This window comes from Chrysochloris asiatica, unplaced genomic scaffold, assembly GCF_000296735.1.
Source record: "Chrysochloris asiatica unplaced genomic scaffold, ChrAsi1.0 scaffold00072, whole genome shotgun sequence".
Taxonomy (NCBI): domain Eukaryota; kingdom Metazoa; phylum Chordata; class Mammalia; order Afrosoricida; family Chrysochloridae; genus Chrysochloris; species Chrysochloris asiatica.
This window is the reverse complement of record NW_006408590.1, coordinates 8,860,996-8,888,677: the sequence shown is the minus strand read 5'-3', so window position 1 is coordinate 8,888,677 and position 27,682 is coordinate 8,860,996. Positions and strand designations below refer to the sequence as shown.

The 27,682-nt window shown below is 41.0% G+C and overlaps 1 protein-coding gene across 1 annotated transcript; it reads right to left on the bottom strand.

Annotated features, from left to right (window-relative positions):
• Nucleotides 1-332: 332 nt before the first annotated feature.
• On the bottom strand, nt 333-26,044 carry TCP11L1 (t-complex 11, testis-specific-like 1). The gene is made up of 9 exons (XM_006864874.1): nt 25,864-26,044; nt 19,840-19,972; nt 18,334-18,454; nt 15,802-16,022; nt 11,564-11,700; nt 9,283-9,479; nt 3,882-4,063; nt 2,117-2,289; nt 333-755 (listed from the first exon to the last, which is right to left on the bottom strand). The coding sequence occupies exons 1-9, from the start codon at nt 26,018-26,020 to the stop codon at nt 553-555; spliced, it is 1,524 nt and encodes a 507-aa protein (XP_006864936.1). The 5' UTR covers nt 26,021-26,044; the 3' UTR covers nt 333-552.
• Between the last annotated feature and the right edge of the window lie 1,638 nt (nt 26,045-27,682).

Below are 27,682 nucleotides of genomic sequence, written 5' to 3'. Positions count from 1 at the left end.
AAGCTCTGGGGTCCTGGCCAGACCAGGCAGGCAGAAAGCCAGAATAGAAAGGAAAATTACAATAACAACAACAACAAGACTGAGTAGCCCCTCAGACACAAACTATGTGGAGGGACGAGGAGTGGGAGGCTGTGTGGGAGGGGCAGGTCCTGGCTTGGTTCCTTTATTCTTGGACGGCTGTCAGTACAGGTATCTGAAAGAACATCTATTCAGATTGTAAGAGACAGGTTCCCGCCTCTCTGGAGACACATGGCTGCTACTATCAGAGATAGGGAGTGAAGACGCATAGGTAGTCAGCTGGTTTAGGGCTAAGTGTTACCTATAAAGCTCAAGATAACAAAAAGCCTCTTTGATTTGTAAACTTGCACTCATAAATGCAACCCCACGTTACAGAATTCAGTGCATATTTCAACAGTAATACACACTATGCTTCCCTTCGGAATCAGTGCAGTTAAATAGAAATGTCTAAGTAGGCATTTTCCAAAGCAACACTATAGTTGGGAACAGGTATCCTAAGTCAAGTTAGTAATACGGCTGTAAGGAGCATACAGGTTAGGATTTGACGAGGCTCTTACTGAGGATTGCATCATAGTAGGGACTGAAGACCATCTTGTTATAATTGACCAGGCGAACAAATTTAATAGCGACTTCCTCCAGCTCTTTCTGAACCAGGCCCAATCCACCAGGTACTGTGGGAAATGGCTTCTGATGACCTGAGGCAAGGTAGGTTTCTAAGAAGGTCAGGATTCGAGAATCTGTGATGGAAAAGAAAGTGGGTGGTTGTTTTCCATTCAGGGAACATTTACAAGCTCTGATTAAGCTTCTATCCTTAACTTAAACATGATTTAAGCTTCCATCCTTAGTTTAAACATCGTCTCTTCAGGGAAGTCTTCCCTGACCAGTCCTCAGACCAGGGACCTGTAGCACCTGCACTTTTTAATGTCAGTTCCATTTGTAATGCTTTGTCATGAGCGTGTGGAATCCCTGCCTATCTTGCTCACCATGAGCTTACAGCACAGCACCTAGCAAGAGGCGTGGCCATTGTTGAAGACCACATTAAAAGAGAGGGAGGAAAAATGAAGTAGACATTACCAATTCAAAAAAAGAAACAAGAATAATGCAAATTCTAGCACTGTTGGTTTGTGTCGACCTTTTCCCACTAAGCCTACAGGAACTTTCTGCTTTAATGCTTATAATAAAGACCACAGAGATGGTGGGCGTTTATGAAATTGTCCAATTCTGAGAGGTCTTTTAGGCTGACCCTTTTTTGAGCCCATTCCCCTTTACAATGCTTTTGTACTCTTCTGCAAAATCAGCCAAAAAAAGATCCAATTAAGCCATTACTTCTCACAGATTTTACTAAAAAAACTATCGTGTTGCTAGTTGCCGTAGAATCAATTCCGACTTACAGTGACCCTCACGTTTGCAGGTCAGAATTTCTCCATAAGGATTTCAAAACTGAGACCTTTCTAAAGCAGACTTTTCTGGGGTGCCTCTGGAGCGGGGGGGGGCGGGTTGGATCACCAGCCTTTGCTAGTAGCCAAGAGCTTAATCTGCATTCCTCAAGGATTTACAAAATAATTTTTGTTGTTAAGTCTGAGTTTCTGAGGAGCAACTAGTGGGTGTGAATCGCCTACCTTGTGGTGTGGTGCTATGGGTTAATGCACTGGACTGCAAAGTCGGTTTAAACTGCAAAGTCGGTTTGAACTACAAGGTCGGCGGTTCAAGCTCACCAGGTGCTCCTAGGAAACCCTATATAGGGTCGCTATGGTTTGGAACCAACTCAACATCACTTAACAACAACAATAACAAATTTTGTGGTAAGCAGTTCAGTGCTTATCCTATAGCACCATGCCAGGACAAAAACAATAGGTACATTTATCCTGAATGAGCCCTGCCCTCCACCCCTGCAGAGATTCGAACAGCATTGCTGGCGAGCAGAGTACCTGGTCAGGCTGAGGCCTATGACTTCATCAAATGCAGTGATAAATCACTCTCTCCACACTCACCAGCATTCACATGCCCAGCTAGAGCCTTCCCAGGTTCCTTTGGAAGGCCTTGTTTTCCTGCACATCTGAGGGGGCAGCCCTTCTGTCTGCCTCCCCGCGAAACGTACCCATGATCCTGCGAATGGGGTTGTCGGAACTGGCCACCGCCTGGATCTGGCCCATGAGCACCGTCTCCTTGTCTGTGGTGAAGGGGGTGAAGCCACACAGGGCGAGGCAGCTGCTCACCTCCACACAGACTTTCTCCCCAATGGCTGTCAGGGCGTCCTTCAGATGGAAGGAGCTTGAGCAGGAAAGGGAAAGGAGAAGTCAGAGGGAAAAAGGCCTGTGAATCAAGGGCACACAGAACCAGCTCAAACATCCTCTGCCCTGACCAAGAGTTACAATGGGCAGCAACGGAGTCATGCCGTCAAGGAGAGATTTGTACCTCCCCTGCCCCATCTCCCAGGCTCTGCACGACTGACCGAGATGACCTTTTACCCATTTTGCAAGAAAAGGTCAGTGAAAAGGAGGGCTCAGGTGAACCTGGACAAAAAGCTGACTGATTGCTAACACCTGTGTGCTGAAGTAGGCCTGGATTTGACTTAAGAACATCTTCAAATACCTCTGGAGCAACACACAAGAAACCAGGAATTGGGCAGCTATAGGACAGAAGTGGGAGAGAGAATTTCCATTGGATACTTTGTTGTACCTTTTGATATTAGAAAATGTGCAAGTGTATTAACCATTTTAAATAGGTTAAAAACATTAGCACCTGATTCCCTAGGCCCTAGGCTCTGCTGAGCACTGTGGGGAACCCAGATGCCTCCTGGTGCCGGCACCATCAAGCTTGTGGCTCTTCTGCAGGAAGGTAATTGCCTCTGTTGGACAGATTTGGACAGTATCATCAAGCTTGAATTCTGGGTCAGCCTCCTAACTACAGGGTGCATTTTGGAGGGCAGAGCCAGGCTCCTGGGGAAGTAGCATACTGGGCTGCCCTCACTGTGCCTTCACCAGAGCAGCTCTACAGGGGAAGGAGCCCGGTGAAGCCTTCAGGTGATGCCTCAGCTCAGCAAGCAGTCTCCCGGCTTAAATCGCAACTGCTGTATCCTTATTCCCGACTCATGGACATGCACCTCACTGTACTGGACACGTATCGTAGGTGCTAACTCCACAGTGAAATCCCTCCATAGTGCAAGATGCAATTGTCACTCCACTGCAGGTCATTTCTGTTGAAGACGCCTCTGAATTAGAACATGTCACATACAACGTTTAATTTGAATTATTCAAAATATTCTATAAATCACTGAAATCACCTGACATGACTCGACTGCAGCGACGGTGAGCACAGCCTGCACTTGTGCAAATGTTAGTGCTGATGTAAAAAACAGCATCTCTGTACTCAGCACAAGGTATCTATGTGAGCCTGGCATGGTAGTGAAATCAAATCAGTGGGTACCAACCAGTATTTTTTTTTATATGGAACTGAACAAAATGGAAGACATTAGAATGCACTAAGCACTGTTAGAGCCAACCTCATGTTGTGAGGTTTGCTCCTTTAAGGACATATATGGGTGCAAATGCATTTGAGCCCACCGTTGTGAAACATCTCTTACTATGGGTCCTCATTACAAACATTTTGAAGTCCCAAGATCAGAAGAGCCTTGCTAACCTGGGTGCTGATTCCAACTTCGACCCTCTGATGAATCAATTCTGCTGTGGTCTTCACCAAGTGAACACACACATTTGAGAGTAAGGTTCCCCGTAGGTTCCTAGTGAATGGCCCCCTGATTCTGCCTTAAACTGGGAGACCCCATTCCAGTCTGCTCTTAGCCCCACTTGCTGCCCCTCTCCCCACACCCACTGTTAAGCCCTCTCCACAGCTGGGTCACTTACGGCAGATGCATATCTATCAGCAGAATCTTGACCAGCATCTTGAGTTTCTCAGCAAAGTCGGCCTGACTGAAAATTCCTGGGCCTGTCATGCTGAACGTGACCAGCAACACAGCCCCCAGTACAGTAAGCTGCTCCAACTGGAGCTGGAGCTCTTGGAAGCGAGACTGGTCCATCAAAACTGTCTGTAATGAATCCAAGAAAACAGTCAGCACTGAGCTGTAGATGTGGGCTAGCCAGCAGGCGGCAGTGAGTCCTTAGAATTTTCTACAGTCATTTCCGAGCAGTAGGAGAGTTGTGTATGAACTATTCTTCCATCTCAGAGTCCCCTCCCCCTTAAAAAAAGGTACACTGGCAAACAGTCTAAGACAGACTTGGGGTAAATCTAGGCTCCATCATGTAATAGCAGCATTGCCTCATGCAAGTGTTTTCAACCCTGAACCCTCTGCTAAACAAGGGTCCCTACATCAAATGGCTACTTTAAAGATGAGGAAAGATCATGTGTATAAAGTAACCAGCAGAGTCAAACTTTCAATACATAGGAGTTACGTCATCAGGAGTCCCTGGGTGGTACAGTTAAGTGCACGATTACTGACCCAAAGTTAATGGTTCAAACCCACCCAGAGGCACCTAGCAAGATAGTCCTGGTGATCTGCTCCTGAAAGGCTATGGCTTTGAAAGTCCTATGGAGCACAGTTCCACTCTCACACTCTCTGTGTGCCAGAATGGACTCAGCAGTACCTGAAGAGTAACGCTAAGGTGATTACACTTCCCGCTTTGTCTGTCCCAACTGCAAGTTTTGAGTCCTGAGAACCTGCTTAGACTCAGGTAAACTAGAGAACATTTGAGGGAAGAAGGGAAAACATTTCTTAAGAGTAGACTATTCTTATTTACTTGGATATCCCCTCAGGACTCAGCACAGAGGAAGCTCTTAAGAACTGGCAAGTGAATAAAGGAAGAGAAAAAATAAACAGTAAGTATAAAAAGTAGGAATGATAGATAACAGCTGACAAATAACCAAAGGCTCCTCTGGAAAGCAGCCAATGAGCGTCTCCAGGATGCCCTCCCCCCTCCCCCACCGCCATGGTGCTAATCACCCCACGCAGACACCTCAGGTTCTACCATGAAAGTGGCAGAAAGAGGAAATCTGGCATCTGATGTAAGGTTTGACAAGTTAATCATGATTCTAAGGCCCTACTTGCTGTCAGAAACAGATAAATAAATAAGACATTAGCAATTTGGGGTCTTAGCCCAGAGTTCTTCTGAGGAAGTTAAAAACTATCTCTGAAGATTGAGCATTCTTGGTGGCACTGTGGGTTAGGTGTTAGGCTACTAATCACAAGGTATATGTTTCAAATCCACCAGCTGCACCCTGGGATAAAGAAGAGACTGCCTGTTTCCATAAAGCTTTCCAGTCTTGGAAATCATACGGTTGCTATGAGTTGGAACTGACTTGACAGCAGTAGGTTTGGTTTCTGATTGTTGACAAGTCTGTTGAAACACACAAGAAGGCTTCAGACAGTTCATGGAAAAATGGAATTAAAACATAATAGAATTTTTCCACAAACTTTTTGAAGCCCTGTGTATGTATCTTTTTATTAGCCACTCTTTCTTTTAACTTCACTACAAGGCAGGAGTCTTAGTGGTGCAGCTGATTAAACACTGGGCTACTAATTACAAGGTTGGTGGTTCAAATGCACCAGATACTCTGCAGGAGGAAGAGGAGGCATTCTATTCCCATAGAGATTTAGTCTCCAAAACCCTATGGGGTAGCTCTACGCTGCCCTCTCAGACTGCTGGGAGTCAGCAATGCAGTGGGCTTGGCTTGGTTGCACTATGGGAGAGTTATGTTTGACTTCTTGCATTCTAACCTCTCAAAAGCCACACTTTAGTTTAGGGTACAAAAGATGCCCCAGGATCCACTCTCAGAGGATGAGAAGACATCTGTTCCCAATAAAACATCATTTTCCCCACTGCTGAGTTTTGTTTGTGTATTTTAAAAGTAACTTCATCCTGAGAATTGCCCTTCAGGTGAGAAAGGAGCAGGAATCCTCCTTCCTAACACCGTCTTTTCATCTTCAGTCTTACTCCTGCACAAAGCAGAGAACTCCCAGGCAAGAAGGGAAACTTCCTGAGAGTAGAATTAAGGAAACGTAAATGAGACTGTTGTTTGGAGAAGTAAGTAGCAGATCTGAGGCTCAAGAAGCCAATGTGCCCTCAAAGGGGGGTGGGGTGCTTCTACACACTAAGACAGTCTATTTATAGATCAAATGGGAATCCCTTGGTCATCATCCCCTTAAAGGAATATTAGTTATCCAAGGGATGACCAGGGAAAAGTACAAAAAAGGAAAGACTATTACTCAATATGAAAAGGGAGAGAAGTTCCATTAGATAACACTGGAAAAGTAGCATGACTGTTGCAATTGTGGTTTTTAAGCAAGATGAAAGAAACAGGATGAAAATTCAACACCACCACCAACCAGACTCACAAATGGCTGGTAGGATCACAATGACACAGCTGCTTTGGAAAACAGTTCTTCAGAATGCTATACACAGAGTCACCAGATGACTCTGCAATTCCACTGCCAGGCATACACCAAGAGAACTGGAACCCCTGTCACAAAAACTTGCCTAATAATGTTCATAGCAGCATTATTTATAACAGCCAAAAAGTAGAAAAAATCCAAGTGTCCATGAATGGATAACCAAAATGCGGCATATATCCACACAATGGACTATTTTCCAGCTATACAAAGGGAATTGCTGTTGTTGTTGTTTAGAGCCGTCCAGTCGTTTCCAACTCACAGCGGCCCTGTATACGGTTTCTGAGGTTTTAGTGATCTTTGCGGGAGCAGAAAACCTCATTTTTCTCCCACAGAGCAGCTGGCAGGTTCGAACCACAGACTTTGTGGTTTGCAGTCCAGTGCTCATTGGATGGAGCCACTGCGCTCCCATAAAAAGGGAATGAAGCACTAATAGTGCTATCATGTAGGAGCACTGGGGGCACTCAGCTGCTAAATGAACCGTGAACAGTTCACACCCACCAGCGGCTTCCTGGGAGAAAGATGCAGCAGTCTGCTTCTGTATAGTTTACAGCCTTGGAAACCTCAAGGTTCTACTCTGTCCTACAGAGATGCTGAGTTGGAATCGACTTGATGGCATCTGGTTTTTATAATGCTGTAATATGGATGAACCTTGGAAGCCTGAAAAAACCAAACACAAAAGAGCACGAATCGAATGGATAAACTAACTGTGGTACATACACACAATGGAATATTATGCTACCTTGAAGAACAACAAGGAAACTGCAAGCCACCGCATAACATGGATGAACCTTGAGGACATTATGCTGAGTGAAATTAGACACAAAAGGAGAAATATTGCATAGGACCATTATTGTAAAAGACTAAGAAAAAGAACCCACACTAAAAGGGGGAAAAAAACTATATAATTGCTGATCACTGGGATGTATGGGATGAGAGGATGAGAGGGAGGGAGGCGAAGATAGAGCACAGGGTAAGGAATAAACACAGGAAAACTTGGGTGCTGGGGGGGGGGAGAACACAGGCAATACACAAGAAGGGGGAGGGGAATGGAAGAACAAGGGAGATGGGAGAACAGTTAGGCAGGTTCACATGGACTAAGTGAGACAGAGGTAAATGATGATGTATGCACAACCTTGGAACAACAGGGTTTTGGGATACAGGGATTGAGGCATGGTAAAAGAGGGGAATAATATTAAGACGCCTGGCTGTGTTTTGAATCTTGGTTTCCCTTGCCTACCATTGTGAAATAGACACTTGGGGCAGGGGAATGGTGGAATAGCCAGAAAGAACACAACAGAAAGCTTGTAAGTTCGTCTTCAGCCTATAACTGATTAGAATACCTTAAAGGGGGCTAGAAATTGCCCAGTGAAAGAGACCTCCTGTGGAGCTTGTGCATTGCATAAAACCATAGGTGGAAACCTGAATCCCATCCAGAATTGTCTGAGGTGGGAAATTTCCACTGGAAAGGACAAGTAGACCAGCCTGGAGCAGCTAGAAGAACAGAAGATACTTAGTGAAAGAAAGACCAGCAGGAAAAACCAGAAACAATACTGGCAGTATGATTGATTACTACAAGAACAAGTAAGCTGTTTGCCCAGGAGTCATCAAGGCAAGTGGTCGGGTTGCCTCAGAGCAAACTCCCTTCCAAGGCTAAGACTCAAGGGGAATGAATACATGAGCAGGCATGCGGTCTGGCTGATGACAGCAATGAAGTTGGGATCTAAGTCCGACCACATTCAATAGACTCTTGGATGGAGAGCAGATATGGCATGACCCGGGGACTCCTGGGCCCAGAGGCAGTGATACGGCCACAGAGGACTAGAGTGGAGAGTGAAGCATCCTGCTGATATGAAGTGAGGGGAGATGCACAAGAACACCCATACTAGCAGATAGTACCCACTTGACCTGGCTTTAATGGCTGGATGATCAGAACTCAACTAGAAGAAAGAAGAGGGAAGAAAAAAAAAAGAGTAACCCACTAAAATTTGATGAACTTTACCTATATTTACGGATGTAGTAGCTCAAAAAAGAGAACAAATCTTTACAGCAAGGATCATTCCCACCCCCTCGGTACACAGGGTTGACAGGGATGGGCAACTTAGCGCTGTGGGTTAATGTGCCAGACTGCAAAGCTGTTTGAACTGCAAGGTTGGCGGTTCAAGCTCACCAGCTGCTCCTTGGAAACCCTATACAGGGTCGCTATGGGTCGAAATCGACTAGAGGTTATAGTCTGGACTCATGGAAAGAGAGGGACAGGGTGCTGGCAGGCAGGAGGCAGGCTTGCAGAATGTGCCCTTTGGTTGTTTAAATTATTATATATTCCTGAGTGTTTCTGTGTACATCCTCTACCTCCACCCCCCAAAAATAAATAAAACAGAGGGAATAGATACAAACAACACAAAACAAAACAAAAAAAGTAGGTTAGTGGTTGCCAGGGGTTGGGAGGTGGAGAGTGGGGAGTGGCTATTGATGGATACGGGGTTTCTTTAGGGAGTAATGAAAACGTCTGAAATTAATAGTGGTGATAGTTGCATAAAGCAACTGAAGTGTACACTTTCAAAGGGTATATTTTACAATATGTGGATTATATCTTAACAAAGGGTAAACTTTATGATATGTAACATGTATCTTAATAAAGCTGTTATTTTGGAGTCCTGGTCTGGCGCTGTAAGATAAGCACAGTACTATTAACCGAAAGGCTGCTGGTTCAAATCCACCAGCAACTCCTCGTAAACTCTATACAGGGTCGCTATGAGTTGGAACTGACTCAATGGCACTTAACAACAACAAAGCTGCAATTTTATAAAGCTTATCAACACAAAAGAATATGAGTAGTCAGAATCCTCAGGAGTACTTACTTCAGGGAAAGGTCTCTGGAGGTGGTCCCATTTCAGAAGCTTCAGGTATGCATAATTCTGGACAGCAATACGACTTGGCATGACAGTGTTCTGAGAGCCAGCAGCCCCATCCTCAGCTGGCAGGGAATTTTTATACTTCTGATTCATAAGGTCAGCTGATGCTTCTTCTAGCCACTGGGTGACAAAGTCCAAGGAATCTGTGAAAGTTAAGTCTGCAACATTACTATGACACTGAGGAGGTATGTCTCTCACAATTACTTAAGGAATATCATTCTGGCAGTGTGGTAAAGCATAAATGTGGACTTGAATCAAACAAAATTAGCCAAGTGATCTTAGGCACATCTTACTCCCTCTGAATCTCAGGTTCCTAAAATAAGGACATTTACAAACACAGGCTACAGTGAAGATGAACAAGATAACAAATACAAAGCCTCTATCCAGGGCTTGCCACATAGCAGATGGTCAACACACGCTGGGGCTCCTCTCTTCCATCCTGAGGATGTGATGCTGCTAGTCTGTGAAATGGCAAAAACTCTTGCCGGGAGACAGATGGAATATTTCCCTTTGCAGAGAATCCACTGCACTGAAATGGGGGCTTTTTCCATGTCTAGATCCTAATCTGGATTCCTGGTGTGGTGCTATAGGATCAACACTGGACTGCGAACCACAAGATCAGCAGTTCAAACCCACCAGCTGATCTTTGGAAACTCTATACAGGGTCGATATGAGTCAGAACCGACACAATGGCATTTCCAATAACAACAACAAATCCTAATCTAGACTCTGTCAGGTTTACTCTGTGTCTTACAGGAAGTGAGCACTGCCACATACTTGCTATATACTGCACAGCATTTGGGCACTGTCCCAGTGAAACCCTTTGGTGGCTAGAACTCACCATCATGGCCCGTACAGTTTTCGAAGTTGAGGAATGGCACTGGGGACTCTGAGGGACACCAGAGAAAGAAAATGAGCCAAAACATGCCTGTGTCAGGTCCTGGGAGGGCATGCAGGAGCTTGTGGCTCTACCAGCAACACCGCTCAGACAGAGCTCTCAGTACCGAGTCCTGTGCCTTTCAGCTTTACTCTCCCTTTAGCCCTCTGCAGACCAGCATTCTCTGTAGCCCACCAGTTTCAGGAAACTGGGAAACCTTGGCTTTTTTTCTGTCAATAAGTACTAGACTCAGGCATATTCACTTTAGAACCCTGGATTCTGCTACCTGACTCTAGTTCTAAGAGTTTTCCGCTCACAAAACTGTCACCGTCTCAGGGGCAGTACTATGTAATGGTTGAGATTGGTCAAAAAGTTCTCAAACCCTGTTTCCACACGTGTATAATGGGGTTGTAAAACAGTGCCTTTCTCATAGGTTTAGATTATATACGATCACCTTCTGAGACTGGTACTTCACAAATACAAGTCATTCTTCTTTCCTGCTACTACTGCTTGTGCTCTGCTCTTTTCAGGATACCTCCCCAGGCATCTCCTCAACTTTTTCTGCCGAGGCGAGATGAGCCAAGAGCTCAGAATGCCATTTCATTGTGGGACCAGCAGAGTTAGAGGCTTAAGTGAATGCAGAACACATTGCATCAGATGACTGCACTTTGCCCCAGAACATCAGATGCTAATGCAGAGGTCAAAGGGAACCCTAGAAACCCAACTAGCACCATTTCCAGCAGTCATTTAAGAAGTGCATAAAGATGAGACTTTTTCCTGAGTGTGAAGCCAGAGGATTTATGCATATAGAACAGAAACAAAAGTGCAATTTCCTGCTGAACCTGAAGGAGAAGAATGTTTTTAATCCCAAGATTAAGAATTCAACTTACTTAAAACTGTTTTCATGAAAAAATCAATTAGGTTAGTACCTCCTTGTTCTTTTCAATTTCTATTCTTATATCCTACTCATTAGTTCACAAGGCTTTTAGCAAATTAGGTGTATTCCTAAAGTTTTGGGTTCTTACTTCTTCAAATTAGATAGTCTTGATGTTAAAATTGTATTTGTTTTAAAACAACAATCATTATGCAATAGGCTACAACAACTCAGAGTTCTGGTGTGGCGCTGCAGATAATGCACTGGACACAAGGTCCAGTGGTTCAAAACCACGAGCCAGGTCTGAACTGCAGGGTCAGTGGTTCAAACCCACCAACCGCTCCTCAGAAACCCTATACAGGGTCGCTATGTGTCAGGATCGACTCTACGGCACTCAACAACAATATAGCAACTAAAATGAAAAAACAAAAACAAAAAACCACAGACAATGAAAGAGCACAAGACTGTAAACATACTTGGCTGCTTTTCCAAAAGTTCTTGAAATTTCTTCCTTTCATATTCAACTGACTGCTGCATGAGATGCGGCCTAATGCTACTGACCGCGAAGTTGGCCATGTCCACTTTCATCAGGTCTAACACAGTAAAGATGGCCCTGAAAGAAAAGATGAACAATTTAGAACTGAGCACCTGTTAAATAAGTGTAGTTTTAAAAGGAAAGACGTGAACCAATTTGAAAGAAGTTTTTCACTTCAGACAGGGTAGCCAAGAAAAGCTAGAAAAGTCATAAGAAAAGTATTAAGAAAAATTTAGAAATATATAAAAATTTAAGCAATATAGATGTTTGAAAAGTCTAAATTTTTAAGTCCCTTTCTATCCCCCTCCAGCTAACCCTCTATGTCCCCCCAAAACAAAGAGGTCCTCCCACTGCCTTTCTGGCCTAGGACTCTTTGCTTGGTTCTCAATGGGCCCTCATGGGAGCTCCAGAGGAAGGACAGAACCAAAGACCCAAGGTTAAAGGTACAGAGCTTATCACCACAAATAGTCTCTACATTCAAATAGGTTAATTCACTTTCCAAAGATAAAAAGAAAATCGACCTTCTCCTTTATCCTCTTCTCCTAGCCTAAGCTCTCTTTGTTTTTAGGTCAGTTTTATGCTCTGGTTCTGAATGTGCCCATTGGACAGATCTGACCTGGTGCCAAGGCTCCTTCAGTGCTGTCATACACCATAACCACTCTTGCCAATGTCAAGAGCTGCTGAGTGGCCTACTTGCAGGAGGTAGTTAAGAACTCCAGATGCAGGTTTAGGTGTGACCTACACAGAAGCAGGAACAGGATCAAACGTCCTCTGAAGTCCCAACGCCCTCTGGGACTGGCCGTATAATATGTCACAGATTAAACTCAACTACATATAATGTAATTATCTGTGAGAAATGATATACCGTCTGAGGAATAATTATATCCGTCTCTAAGTTCTGACCCCTCCCCTTGTCATTCAATCCATCTTCCCAGTGTGTGATGGCAGTGACGTCTCCTGAGGGGCACTTTGCTTTTCCTTGTTGTTATTAAGTGTTACAGAGTCTGTTTCAACCCATAGCAACCCTGTATAAGGTTTCTGAGGAGCAGCTGATGGGTTTGAACAGCTGACCTTGCAGTTCAACCTGACCTTGCGGTCCAGTGCATTACCCTGCAGCGCCACACCTGGACTCCTTGCCTTTCTTAGAGGGCTGTTGGTTATGTGCCATGGAGTCAGTTCTGACTCATAGAGACTCTGTACAGAGTTTCCGAGTTTGTAAATCTTTACGGGAGCAGAAGGCCTCATCTTTCTCCCACAGAACAGCTGATAGTTTCAAACTGCTGACTTTGAGGTTCACAGCCTGATTTGTAACCACTATGATACCAGAGGGCAGCAATCCTTACAAAAGCAGATTGCCAATCTGTCTCCTGTGGAGTGACTGGTGGCTTTGAACCACCATCCGTTCATTTAGCAGCCAAGCATTTAACCACTGTACCACCAGGGTGCCTTAGCTTTCATCACAATACAACAACAAAGATGTTTCTGTCAGTGAAGTCTATCAATGTCCATTTCCAGGCTGTGATATAATAGTTTTGCAAATGTTACTATTGGGGGAAACTGGACAAAGTATACAAGGAATCTCTCTGTAATATTTTTTATAACTACATGTGAATCTATAATCATCTCAATTAAAATTTTAACTAAAAATAATACAAGAAAAATGATTATTATCAACAATGATAATGTTGTTGTTAAGTGCTGTCGAGTTAGTTCCTACTCTTAGTGACCCCGTATAGGGTTTCCAAAGAGTGGCTGGTGGGTCTGAACAGCCATCCTTCCAGTTAGCAGTCCTGTGCTTATCATACAGTGATACACCAGGGCTCCAACAATGATAATACTGTCAGAAAAAAATCAAGCCTACAATACCAACTAGGGGTTTAGCTAGACATTTATACTCACAAGATTACCTAAGGCCATATTTGTCATCATCTACTCAAAGGGCTGTATTCTTTCACCATACTATTCAGTCTGTACACTGAGCAAATAATCCGAGAAGCTGGATTATATGAAGAAGAACATGGCATCAGAATTGGCCTGATGCATTAACAATTTGATATGCAAACGATACAACCTTACTTGTTGAAGCAAAGAGGACTTGAAATATTTACTGATGACGAGCAAAGACTATAGCCTTCATATGGATTGCACCTCAATGTAAAGAAAACAAAAATCCTCACAATTGGACCAACAAATAATATGATAAATGGAGAACACACTGATGTTGTCAAAGACTTCACTTTGCTTAGACCAACCATCAACACTCATGGAAGCAGCAGTTGAGATATCAAATGATGTATTGCATTAGCCAAATTTATTGCACAAGGCCTCTATAAAGTGTTCAAAGGCAAAGACATCAGTTTGAGAACCAAGGTGTGTCTGACCCAAACCATGGTATTTTCAACTGCCTCATATACATGTGAAAGTTGGACAATGACCAAGGAAAACCATAGAAGAATGTGAGTTACAGTGTTGAAGAAGAAAGTACCATGGGCTGCCAGAAGAACAAACAAACCTGCATTGGAAGTACAGCCAGAATGTTCCTTAGAAGTCAGGATGGTGAGACTTAGTCTCTCATGTTGTTGTTGTTGTTATGTGCTGTGGAGTTGGTTCTGACTCATAGCGACTCTGTACAGGGTTTCCGAGGCTATAAATCTTTATGGGAGCAGAAAGCCTCATCTTTCTCCCGTGGAACAGCTGGTACTTTCGAACTGCTGACCCTGAGGTTAGCAGCCCGATTCATACCAAAGCTACCAGAGCTCTTCAGACAAATTATCAGGAGGGTCCAGTCCCTGAAGAAGGACATTATGCTTGGTAAAGTGGAGGGTCAGAGAAAAAGAGGAAGACCCCTATCAAGATGAATTAGCACAGTGGCAGCAGGAATGGACTCAAACATAACAACTGTGAGGATGGCACAGGATGGAGAGTGCTTCCTTCTGTTATGCATAGTGTTGCTATGAGTCAGAACCAACTTGACACTTGACGGCACCTAACAACAACAATAATACGCAGAGGATAAAGAACAGAAACACAGCTTTTCAGTAGGGCAGTATCAGACATTCATTTTAAGTAAGATTCACATTCACACAGCACACAGCTCAAGAGCAAGGAGAGCCACATTAGGGGAGTGCAAGAGGCACTTAACTTGAAGTTTCATGTCCAACAGAAGCCAACGACAGGATCACTAAGAGGGACCCATACAGTTACAAGCATTACTGCACTCAGGAAGTCCAGAGCAAGTTGTCCCCATCAGGTGTTTATAGCTCATTACCGTTTCTTTCAGTTTACTAACTGGGGTCATTTTCCCCATAAGCAATGTTGCCTAAAGAGGTCCTGGCAGCATAGTGGTTAAGCATTTGGCTGCAACTAAAAGGATGGTAGGTAGTTCTAACCCACCAGCCACGCCTTGGGAGAAAGATGTGGCAGTCTGCTTCCACAAAGAGCACACACTTCAAACCCTATAGAGTAGCTCTACTCTGACCTCTAGGGTGCCGCTCAAAGGCAACAGTTTTGTGGGGATTGTTCAAAATATTGTCTAGTAGCATTTTTAACACAAAAATTTGCATCTGTCTACATAGAAACAGAGCTAAGCATTTAACCGGACTCCTGGTGTGAACACTGTAGGATAAGCAATGAACTGTGAACCACAAGGTATAAGTGGTTTAAACCCACCAGTCAGTCTTTGCAAACCCATACTGGGTCTCTATGAGTTGCAACCAAATCTATGACACTTAAAACAACAAGCAGTTAACCAAAAGAATTATTATCAGGTACTACCACGTAGCACTGTGGATTAATGCGACTATAAAGTCAGTCTGAACTGCAATGTTGGTGGTTCAAGCTCACCATCTGCTCCTTGGATATCCTATACAGGGTCGCTATGACTTAGAACCGACTCCACGGTACTTAACAACAACAACAGCTGTATTAGCATAAAAATGCTATTTAAGTTTCACCATAATCATATGTATTTTTAAATGGTTGGTAGCTGCTAACTGGAAAGTCAGAGGTTTGAACCTACCAACCACACTGGAAAGGAAAGACGTGACAGTGGTAGTCTGCTTCCAGTAGGAGGACAGCCTTGGAAACCCTACGAGGCAGTTCAACTCTGTCCTTTGGAGTCACTGTGAGTCAGAGTTGCCTTGCTGGCAATGAGTAACTATAATCAACACAACCCCTTACCTGAAAAGAGGCACTATTTCCTTAATGTCCTTCAGTTTCTTAACTTCCTCATCTCGAGCAGGTGCACAAAGTGTCCCCATCATGCCAATAATGAATTCTGCCAGCTTGGAAATGTCCAGGGCCCCGTTCTCGGCTTCCTGCTTGATCAGGTCCAGGTCCAAGACTTCTGTTATCTGGTTTCTCAGTCTAGTGTGACCAGGCAGCAAGAAAGATAAGAGCGTCTACAAGAGAACATAACTAAGTTTAATCAAAGTTTCTTAGTCAGACATCATTTTAAATTATACAGAAAGAATTTACAACTACCCAAATAAGGAATTAACAATTCCTACTGTAAATCACAAGGTCAGCAGTTTAAACTCACCAAATGCTTCTCAAAATCCTTGTGCAGAGTTGCTATGAGTCGGAACCAACTTAATGGCACTTAACAACAGTAACAACTGCAATGTTACACATATTTTAATCTCACATTCCTCGAGTCTATAGAAAAGCAGATGCTTACAAATTATTTAGAATAGCTATGTAAACTTCTTTCCATTAAACTCTAGAAAGCAATCAACTGTATACAAAAACAATAAATTGCCAAAGGTCAGACATACAAAACACATTCACTCATGTGAGCCTGTAAGCCAACCCTTCCCACGTATGCACTTCTTCCTGGGATTGTACTAACCCACTGCAAAAAGTCCACACTTCCACAAAAATGCTTCACTTCTGTCTCAGACAAAATAACAGGCTAGCTATTAGAAAGGGAATGTGTCCACACCTGTTTTTATGTATTACATTGGGCAAATCTGCTGCAAAAGAACTTTTAATAGTGTTAATGGGCAAAGATGTCACTTTGAGGACTAAAGTGAGACTGATACGAGTCATAATATTTTCAATTGCCTTATATGCATGTGAAAGTTGGACAAAGAATAATGAAGACCACAGAAAAATCGATACATTTGAATTTGATGTTGGCAAAGAATACTATCACAGTACCACTGACTGCCAGGATAACAACAAATCTGTCTTAGAAAAAAACAACCAGTATGCTCCTTAGATACCAAGATGGCCAAGACTTTGTCTCATGTACTTTGGACATGTTATCCAAAGGGACCAGTCCCTGTAGAAGGACATCATGCTTGGTAAAGTAGAGGGTCAGCAAAGGAGAGGAAGACCCTCAATACCATGGTCTGACACAGCGGCTGCAACAGTGTGCTCATACATAGCCATGACTGTGCCGAAGGCCCAGGACCAGGCAGTGCTTTGCTCTATTGGACACAGGAGCACTATGAGTCTGAACCGACTCATCGGCACCTAACAACAACAAATACCTGTTGTATGGTATTAAATAATTTATAAATCACTTAGATTTTATAAAACCACTTTCATTTTATTTAAATATTTCTGTTCTTAAAAGCATGGTGTTTTGGGTTTTTTTGTTTTTTTTCAATTGTAAGGGTAATGTCTCTAGGTTATCATGGCCTGCTTAAAATAAAATAAGGAAAAATAGTAAGATTCTAAAGGCACTGAGCCAAAAATACTTTGAAAACCACATTTTCACACGTAATTTAACATCTTGATTCTTCAATTTCCTTGAAGTCTTCTGGCACAGAGGGTTGAGTAAATACTCAACCACATCAGAATAACACCATGATTTGCTTTGATAAAGAAATGCTCTTGATGGCTTGCTGATCAGAATTCAACCAGACCAGATGAAGATAAAGAAGTGTGATATACAAGGAGCAAGCATTAATTGCTACAACCTGATCAACTGGACCCTTGATTATGCATAAGGCTGCTCAAAATGCCAACCAAATAGGGAAGGATACATTTAATATCAAGGATAAAGTGAGTCTCCTCAGTACAATGGGCTGATAGGGATGGGCAACTTGGACTTCAGTTACCAAAACTGGGGGGCTATAAAGGCACAAAGTGGCTGGCTTACAAGCTTTCATGAGGGAGCTTAGTATCAGAACGTGGGAAATAAGACAGAAACCCAACTGAATAATTTTCCTCCTGTCCATGTGGGTCTGGTAGAGAGGGATAAAACCTTATGATACAATTTTGAGTAACTTTTTAGCTCTAATGGCGATTGTCACAACTGTAAATGTAAAAGAGGGTCAGCTAAAAGGGGGAGCAGTTAGGAACAGGAACTTAGGAACAAGGGACCCTAGGACCATCAAGAGGGAAGAACATAAGAACGAGGGATCCTAACTATAAAAGTAGTGGCAATGGCATGGTGACTGAGGTGATGACATAGAGAGACAGAACAGCAGTGGACTATAGGCCCACGGACTGAGAAAAGCAGCATGCCTGTGCACAGGAGGTTGGCTTTCAAAATGTGCCCTTTGGACATTTAAACAAATATATATTTACAATGTGCTATGTGTACACCAAAAAAAAAGGTAATAGAGGTAAATACTGTTGATGGAGGATATTGTAATCATTACAGTGATTTGCTGAGTGTAAAAACGTCCTGTAAGGCTTTACTCACTCAATACACAATAAAAGCTTTTAAAACAAAGAAAGAAATGCTCTTTACCTCACCTCTTTAATCTCTCCTACCAGTTTGATGGCATGGTCATATGTGGGAGGGTCTTCACTGAGCTGGACACTCAAACAATCCCAAAAGGCTTTATGTACAATTTCTTTTACTCTCTTCTCCAAGCTGTGGGCACATGAAAAAAAAACCACAAAAAGGCAGTGGACAACGTCTTTGAATCTCAACTCACTATCAAAAGCGCAAATTCCCTGGTTTTAAGAGTACTATGTTAAAAATATTGTGGATCAAGATTTTTCATATATGCCTGCCAACAGTATACTTCATTTTTAGTTAGTGTTTTTTGTTTTTCCCTCAACCATTACCTCATTGAAAAGAATTACCTTTCAACTCATTTGACAGCAGTCATCAGTCCCATTAGCAGTTTAATGTGTCACAAGAAAAACAATACTGGAAAATTCATAATTGTTCTTCAGTCCCCTGATACCAGCAAGTTTCCTAAGATATTTATAATTAAGTAGGTACACAAGTTGAAGAACTTTATTTCCTACAAATATCCTACTTATGTGTGATATTTTAGATGAATCCTTAATCAGGTACCAAAGTACAACAGCTTATATATAACAGCTTATTAAAACAAACTTTTTGTAATGAGAACAAATTTTTCATTATTAATGTGAAAAATACTATGTTTATAGACATATGAGAAATGTCTGTAAAGTCTTATTTGGAAGCTTCCTCGTACTGTAGCTTGCCAACCCAGCAGCCATTCCTCCTTATTCTCTGCTAACAGAACCCTAATGTTTCTCAGGGCAGTGATAGCTCCTTTTCTCTCTTGCCTAGAATGCTGGTGGATGATGGGATGTTTGAAGCTACAGCAGTCATTTTGGAACCATGAGAAAAAGCACAAGTAAATCACAGATGTACTTTTAGCCAGAACCCTGTCAGCCCCCAGTGATGTACTGAGAGGACAACTATATCCATAGTTCACTGTTTCTAAAACAACTTTCCCCCTCCACATTTTAACACTTCGGAAACTTAAGACTTTCTTAAAATCCATGGCAGTAGTTTAACAATTACAACTGGCAGTGTTTCATTTTCCTTTATTATGACAATACATTTTATATTGATACATTTAAAGTCAACAGTTTTCGACTCAGTGGCATACGATCCGTGCAGACACTAAGCATAGCGTCTAGTGCACAGGCAGACATTACCTTCATGGGGCAACAGCTTGTGGTGTGGCAGTTAGAAAGAAAACATACAGAGTGATGCAAGAAAACACTAGAAGAGGCTAAAGCAAGAGGAACATGTCAAGAAAAAATTCCAGAGATTTATGGACCTTCTATTTGCATTTTGAAGGAGCAGTGGGCCTGAGATCTATCTTCATAACTGAATACTTCCTAGTACTATCTGGGAATATTTTTAAGTAACGATGTTCAAAATAAAAAAAAACATATTTGAATATAGTGCCATTAGCTGAAAGGAACACTTCTAGACTGGGAAATGATAAAGTTCTTATATTAAGCAAGACAACTCCAAGACCACTGTACCTGTCTTCGGGTAGTTCCACTGGCTTAATCCGAAAGTCTCCATTTACTACGATTTCATGGGCTAAAGCCATGTTAGTGACTCCTTTTGCTGTCTCCAAGAGCTCTTCTACAGTCACAAATCGAGGAGGACTGGCTGTAACAAAAAACAGTGTAAGACATTGGCTTTTCTGTTACAATTTCTATTAAAATAAAGAGAAGGGGGTGATTCTGATAGAGACACTAATTTCAGTTATGCCTCTGTTTATTAAACCATTCTGGCAATTTCATACAACAGCATTTATCTATTTTATGCTCATTTTTCCTTTTAACCCACAATCCTAAAAGCAGAAGCTTTTACAATACTCAAAACATCTGGTTTTTACTAAGGCTGGTCAATGGGACTGTTGTTAAGTACCCTTGAGGCAGTTCTGACTCATAATGACGCTGTATACGGTTTTGTGGGAACAGAAAACATCGTCTTTCTCCCAAGGAGTGGCTGGTGGCCTCGAACCAGGGACCCTGTGGTTCACAGTCCAGTGCTTTATCACATGGAGCCACCGTGTTTCTGTTCTGGTCAATGGAACTAGTCAATGAAAAATGACTCAGTAAACTGGGACATGACCATTTTTTTAAGTTGCAAACTATCATTTTCTCCAATGAGAGTTTATTTTCAATCCCTTTGTCTCCAGTTTACCCTAAAATTCAAAACAAAACAAAACAAAACAAAAAAACAGGCACTGGACTTAAGATCTTCTTTTCTATCTCTATCAGCAGTTTATATTTTGTACCATAACTAACACTTTTCTATAAATTAATTTTCCCAAATTAAGATACCAGAGTCTCTTTAGGTACCAGGTGCTGCATAAACAATGCTAGAACCACTTCCCTACACAGCCTACAAAGGAAAGATAGGAGAGTTTGAACCAGTGAACAGAGAAGAGAATGTGACTTGAATTTTGTAGAATGCAGCCCCATTGAATCAAAAGCTTCAGTTATCTTTTATTTCTCCCTTTCCACTGGTCAGCTATCCAACTCCTGTGCATTTTACTTCTATGTGCAACTGCTTCATAATTAGCCTCCATACTTTCCTCTTTTGATAAACTTGTATATGAAAAGTTCTCTCATGTAAATATCCCCTAAGTGTTGCTCATTCTGAAAAAGTCCATGATATTGGTTCTCAACTTTTTACCTCTAGGCGTTTTAAAACAAGAGTGCTGAGCCCCATTCTCAGGGATTCTGATTTGGCTAGTCTGGGGTAAGGCCCAAGAATCTGCATTTCTAACAAGTCTCCAACTGGTGTGGATGCTGTTGGTCCCAAGAACCATGTTTTGAGAAACACTGGTGTGTTACATGACATTACTAGTTATAAGTGATGATGGTAAGATCTGGGTATAAAATGAGATAAGTAATACCATGCTTTGGTTTGCACAGGGCTTAACAGTTGTAAAATAATTAGATCTTCTGATGTTAGTGAAAAGTAATTTTTCTTCTTTTGTCCTCAACAAAAACATAAGAACCAAAATCTAAGAGCTGGTCATATCCTGTCTGGTAAAAATCTTTATTTAGTTATAAAAGAGGAACCTGGGAAAATATATAATTTCTCTTCACAAAATTCTTCTCAACATTTCTAGAGAATATTAACACGATCCCAAAATAAATAAAACTTGCTTCATAAACATTGGCAAAAGATAATTTTAAAACCAAAGCACAGATTTATCTTTTCAATTCTCAATATTGTTAAAATGTCAATTTTCCAGATTGATTTTTAGATTAAACATAATCATAATCAATGTCCTAGCAGACTTAGTTTGTTCACAGACTGATTCTAAAATTTATATGGAAATGCAAAGGACCTAGAAAAGTTAAATACTTTTGAAAGAGAAAACAAAGCTCATGAATTTATACTAACTGATTTCAAAACTTAAGTAAAGCTACAATAACTGTGTTTTGGACATGAGGAAAGATCAATAAAACAAGTACATAATCCAAAATCTACCAAGACTGACCTTTGTTTATCACATGATAAACAAACATGAATTCAAAATGGATCGTAAATCTGAGTTTAAGATCTAAAACTATGACTTCCAGAAGAAACAGATGAAAATCTTGGTGACTTTGGGTTAGGCAAAGATTTCTTAGAAGGATATAAAAAACTCAAACTATAAAATAAAATGGTGATATACTAAACTTTATCCAAATTTAAAACCTTTGCTCTATAAAAGATTCTATCAAGAAAATGAAAAAGAAAAAAGAAAAGTCATATTGTAGTTGTTGAGTCAGTTCCAACTCAACAGAGACCCTGCATAGGGTTTCCAAGGAGTGGCTGGTGGGTTTGAACTTCCAACCTTGTGGTTAGCAGTCTAGTGCTTTTTCTATAATGCCACACCAGGACTCCAAAGTACAGGAGAAGATATGTACAAAATACTGATAAAGGGCTAATATGTACAATATATAAAGGACTCTCACAATCCAACAACAGCAGATTAACCACCCAATTAAGAAAAAAAAATGAGCAAAGATTCAACAGACATTTCTCCAAAAGATGATATGCAAATGTTTAATTACTGATACATGTCAAATCATGGATGAATCTCAAATGCATTCTCCCAAGTTGATGAAGCTAGACACAAAAGACCACATATGAGGGTATATAGTATAATTCCTCTATATGAATTTATAGGAAAGGCTAAACAATAGTGACTGAAAGTATGGAGACCAAAGGGTGAAGGAAGGGAAATGATCCACTGCCAAGGGGCACAAAGGAATTTTGGGGGTGATGGAAATGTTCCAGTTCATGATTGTGGTGGTAAGTCACATAACTGTAAATGTATTTATCAAAACTCATCAAATTTAGAGTTAACATGAATAGCGGTAAATACTATTAACTGATGGTACTTGATGGGTATTGCACTCATGGTAAGGAAGTATATGATTTGCTGAATATAAAACTGATGATCTGCTTTATAAACCTTCACTCAATTCACAATAAAAATTTAAAAACAAAACCAAAGGGGGGGGGGAACCTCATCAAATTGCACACTTAAAATTTATAAATTTTGTTACATATAAATTATATAGTAATAAAATTCATTTTACAAAAGTCTAAGGTACTCAGTAGAGGTTTAGTATATGCATATACTGATTATTCAGTTTCTTTAAGCTAGTATATTCTATTGCCATATATCAGAAAGCAGAACTTCCACTGTGGGTATACCAAGCATTGTGGTGGTGGTGGTGGTCATGTGCCATGGAGTCGGTTCCGACTGATAGTGACCCGGAATCGGGTTTCCAAGGCTATAAATCTTTACACGAGCAGAAAGCCTCATCTTTCTCCTGTGGAATGGCTTGTAGTTTTGAACAGCTGACCTTGAGGTTAGTAGTCCAACTTGTAACCACTACACTACCATAGCTCCTTATATCAAACACTAGAAGTTATTAAACTTCATCAAGTTCTTCATTCTTTAAAAAGCAATTTGGAGATTCTTACCAGAGTTTCCAAGTTTTGTTTTAATTTTGGCTTTGTAAAATATAATGTCATATCAACTCAGATTTATAAAAATAATAGAAATATACCTAGTTCTCTTAATAAATTTGCTATTTTTCAACAAAGGTAATTAAACATTGAGTAGTGACGAGTTGTCACTGCTTGTCTGTTGTCTAGTCATTAAACACAGTGGACAGAGCAAATCAGAGAGAAATATGGCTTCTTCTAGACTTTGTTAGGACTCCTGGTGTAACGCTGTAGACTAAGCACTGGACTGTGAATCACAAGGCCAGCAGTTCAAAGCAACCAGCTGCTCCTTAGAAACCCTATACAGGGTCACTAACAGCTGGAACCAGCTCAACAGCATATAACAACAAGAAGACTCACTTAAATCTCCCCAAGCCATTGTTTCTTCATATGTAAAAATAGGATAATAATACTGAAGAATGTTCTATGAAAGACCAATAAAAAATCAAGCCCACAGCCATTGAGATGATTTAGACTTAGAGTGACCATGCAGGGCAGAGCAGAACCGCCGCCCAGGGTTTCCAAGGCTACAGTCCTTACAGAAGCTGAATGCCACATCTTTCTTCTGCAGAGTAGCTGGTAGGTTCCAACCACTGACCTTTCAGAGAGGTGCTTAACCACTATGCCACCAAGAGACCTCTAAATCCTAGGCAAGTGTATTCTCAGTATGTGGGGCACACTTGAGTCAAAACAGCTTACACTAACTGCTGAGACCATCAGGTAACCAGACAGAAGAAAGGTTCAAGTTAGCGATTACATAAAATCAGACTTCTAACTAGAGGATAATTGATCAAAACATAAAAGCCACTGTTCCAAGAAATGATCAGGATATGTTATAGATATACATATTTAGTATACAATCATTCATTGCATACTAAATAAAGAATTATAGGGTGTTTAGTTTTGAGAGTTCTCAAATTTACCAATTTCCTAAGTGAGATCTTAAAGTGGTGCTATGGGTAAGCACTTGGCTATTAATCAAAAGGTTGGAGGTCTGAACCCAACCAGTAGCTCCACAGACAAAGACCCAGTCATCTGCTACTGTAGCGATTACAGTCTGGAAAACCCACGGGAAGCATAAAAAATCCCATAGGACAGTTCTACATGCAGTTATGAGCCCAAATCAGTAAGACAGCACCTAACAAAAATATAGTAATGCAAATGTCTCTAGGTGGCACAACTGGTAAACCTAAATGTTGATGGTTCAAATCCATCCAATGATGCCACAGAAGAGAAGGTTCAGGCGAACTACTTCTGTAAAGACTGCAGCCCAAACTCTGGAGTCAACTCAATAGCAACCAGCTACAAGAACCTAGTGAACAACATGGCAGACTTTACCTCAACTTTTGAAGAGAACCAGAGTTGTAATAAGAGCTATAAAAAATAGTAGAGTTACATATATTTTACTCTGGAGTTTATTTTACTATTCAATATAAAGGCAAAGCTGTTATTAAATTCTGTTACAGCATTTTTACACTGATGCCCTACTAGGGAAATTGAAAACCACATTAAGCTAAACATGCCCTTTGGGAGGAGGCTGGCAAACATATTTTCTTCATTTTAAAGAGGAGACAACAGAAGCTAAGCATATATATTGGAGACAAGGCCAAACATGTACAATATAAACTGTTATTAACAGTATGGTTTTACAGATTGACCTAGTAGTCTATTTATCAAAATCTGTGTGATAATAAAGCATGATAAAATGGGGTCCACAAATATCTGCTTGAAGAATGCTATGTTGGTTAATAAATTATCTGGGAAGGACTTTGATCATTTTAGAAGAAACATACCTCAAAACCCCAAAATGTTTGTACTTCTTCCAAACATGTAGAATTACCGATCATCTACACTTTTAAGAGATAAAATCAATACTGACATTCTTAGACTATGACACTCCCTTTTAAAACTTTCAATTTTGGACTAATTTCAAAAGGCTTAAATATCCTTAATAAAAGACATGAGTCGGGGCAACTTCTGGGAAGACTCATAGAAACTGCCACCCTTTCATCTAAGTAGGCTTGCTCCCTGCCAAGGCTCTGAGATGACTTCACCACACACATTCAGCAAATTGAATCCCCTCAGCCTCTCCGTGGGAACTGAGCCCTCCAGCAGTAAACTTAGGGTGTGGTAAACTCACTCATATTCATTTTTTTTTCCTTTTTCACCTGCACAAGCACAGTCCTGGCTGGAATTGGCCTCCAACTTTTCAAACATTCTTTTAATTAAAGCTCCAATTTGAACTCCACCCTCCAATTTCTCAGAGCACTTCAGATAAACGGGCATGTCACTGAAGGAGAAAGAAGGACAGGTACATTCTGGGCATTAATCTACATTTCAATTTCTCATGCAACTAAAACTCCACAAGTGACTGACTAGGTGGTCAGACAAGAAGCTCTTTCAAATGCTAGTTATTGTCAGTGTTATTGTGTTACTAGAACCTAGCTTAGGGACACAGGAACAAGAAATCCTAGTAAAAACATTATTTGAAAGCTATGATGATGTTTCTTCTAAACAAAGTCAACTTTGCTTACAGTGAGGTCTTTGCAATCTTTGGGGACTAGGAGAGCCCGAATTTATTCTTTTCTGTAAAGCTTCATCAGACCCATCCACAGCATCTTCAAGGCCTTGCTTGGAATCATCTGATTTTCCTGCTTCATTTATGTTAGACTTGTCAAGGTTTTCAGACATTCTCAATTAATTTTATTCACTTTCCTAGGAAAGAAAATAAATAAATGAACAAAAAGTGTTCCAGTTCTTTCATTAACTAGCAGTATAACCTAGAGCATACTATTTAATTCCAGTTTTCACATCTATAAAGTAACTGGCTTGCTAAGATTTTATCTAATTGTAATAGCTTACTATAATGATTAAGCAGGTGCTTGTAAAATGACACTTGAATTTATCAAATGTATGGATTTGTACAACAGATAGAGAGTAAGACAAATATTCTTGTCTCACTCCTGAGTCCCATGTCACAAGAACTTAGGGCCTTTCGCTGCTGGTAACATTGCAAACTGCCAGCTTCTACTGCAATCAGAGAAAGATTCAATCTTAAATTTTGTACTTTCCTTGGGAACTGGTAGGAAAACACTTTAGAAATAATGCCTTTAGTCAGGCATGTGAGTGAATACACCATGCTGAGGCGTGGCTTCCCTGAGTCTACCATGAGGATAAGATATCTAGATATGACAGGCATGACGTAGAACCTTATGATACGCTTAAGAGGAATGTGTCAGGCAGATGTTTTTATTACTTCCTTGTTAGTCAGCAAGAAAAGATGCTGAATAAAACAGGAAGTAGTAATCATAAGGTATGTGGTTGGATTTAAAAACTTTATTTAAAAATTTTTTGGGTAGCTGCTGATAACAGCTGCCCTCAAGTTAATTCTGATTCACTGATATCATATGTGTCAGAGTAGAATTTTGTTCCATAGGGTTTTTAATGGCTGATTTTTTTTCCCCCACAAGTAGATTGCCAGGTCTTTCATGCTAGGTGCCTCAGGGTGGACCTGAATCTACCTCCAACCTATCCATTAGTAGCCTAGAACATTAATCAGTTGTACCACCCAGAGACTCTAGTTGCTGATTAGAACAGGAATAACACTTGACACTTTGGTATGGGGCAGTTAACAATGGCACTGAAAAGTAGATTCTCTTACTTACTATAAAAACTGAACAGTTTTGTGTTTTTTTTTCCTCCTAGGTATCTCTACTCCTAGGGTGTTTCTAATTAAGGGGGAAGACACAATATTTTTGCATTTCTAATACTAAAAATAATTAGCATTTGTACTGTTATCACTTAAAGATCACAAAACATTTTCATAAATACTAATTAGGCTTTATTACATACCTGGAGGGTAATCACAGGATCAAAAGGAATGTCAACTGCACGAGAGAGGAAAAAAAATCACTTGACATAATTAGCTGAAATCACAGGCTCTCATCACATAGAATGAATTAAGTAGAACTGAAGTTTTCAGACCATGTTATTAATATGAAAGATGCTTTAATTTCCCCCATCTGGTCCCACTTTTAACAACAACCTTCCAACACCTTTTCCCAGCCACCCATCTCATCTCCTGTCCATCCTACATTCTATTAGCCTCTGAAAATGCTTCAGAATGCAAAGATAACATTACTAGCTAACTTTAAGGAAAAAAAAATAAACACCTCAAAACAGAAGCATTTCTAATTTTATCCCATTCACATAGTTAAGAATAAGCCCCTCAAAGATGATGTAACTTTATTCTATGCAGAAAAAGGCAAGGTGGGAATTTCCATGTCTCCAATTGTTGGTCCTGCTTGTAGGATAATCACTGCAACTCAAGGTCGGCGGTTCAAACCCACCAAG

Coding starts and splice junctions, on each gene's coding strand:
- TCP11L1 (XM_006864874.1), bottom strand. CDS start 26,020: ATGTCTGAAAACCTTGACAAGTCTAACATAAATGAAGCAGGAAAATCA. Junction 11,701..15,801: donor GAAATAGTGCCTCTTTTCAG/GTAAGGGGTTGT, acceptor CTTTTCTTTCAG/GGCCATCTTTACTGTGTTAG. Junction 756..2,116: donor CCCCATTCGCAGGATCATGG/GTACGTTTCGCG, acceptor TTTCCATCACAG/ATTCTCGAATCCTGACCTTC.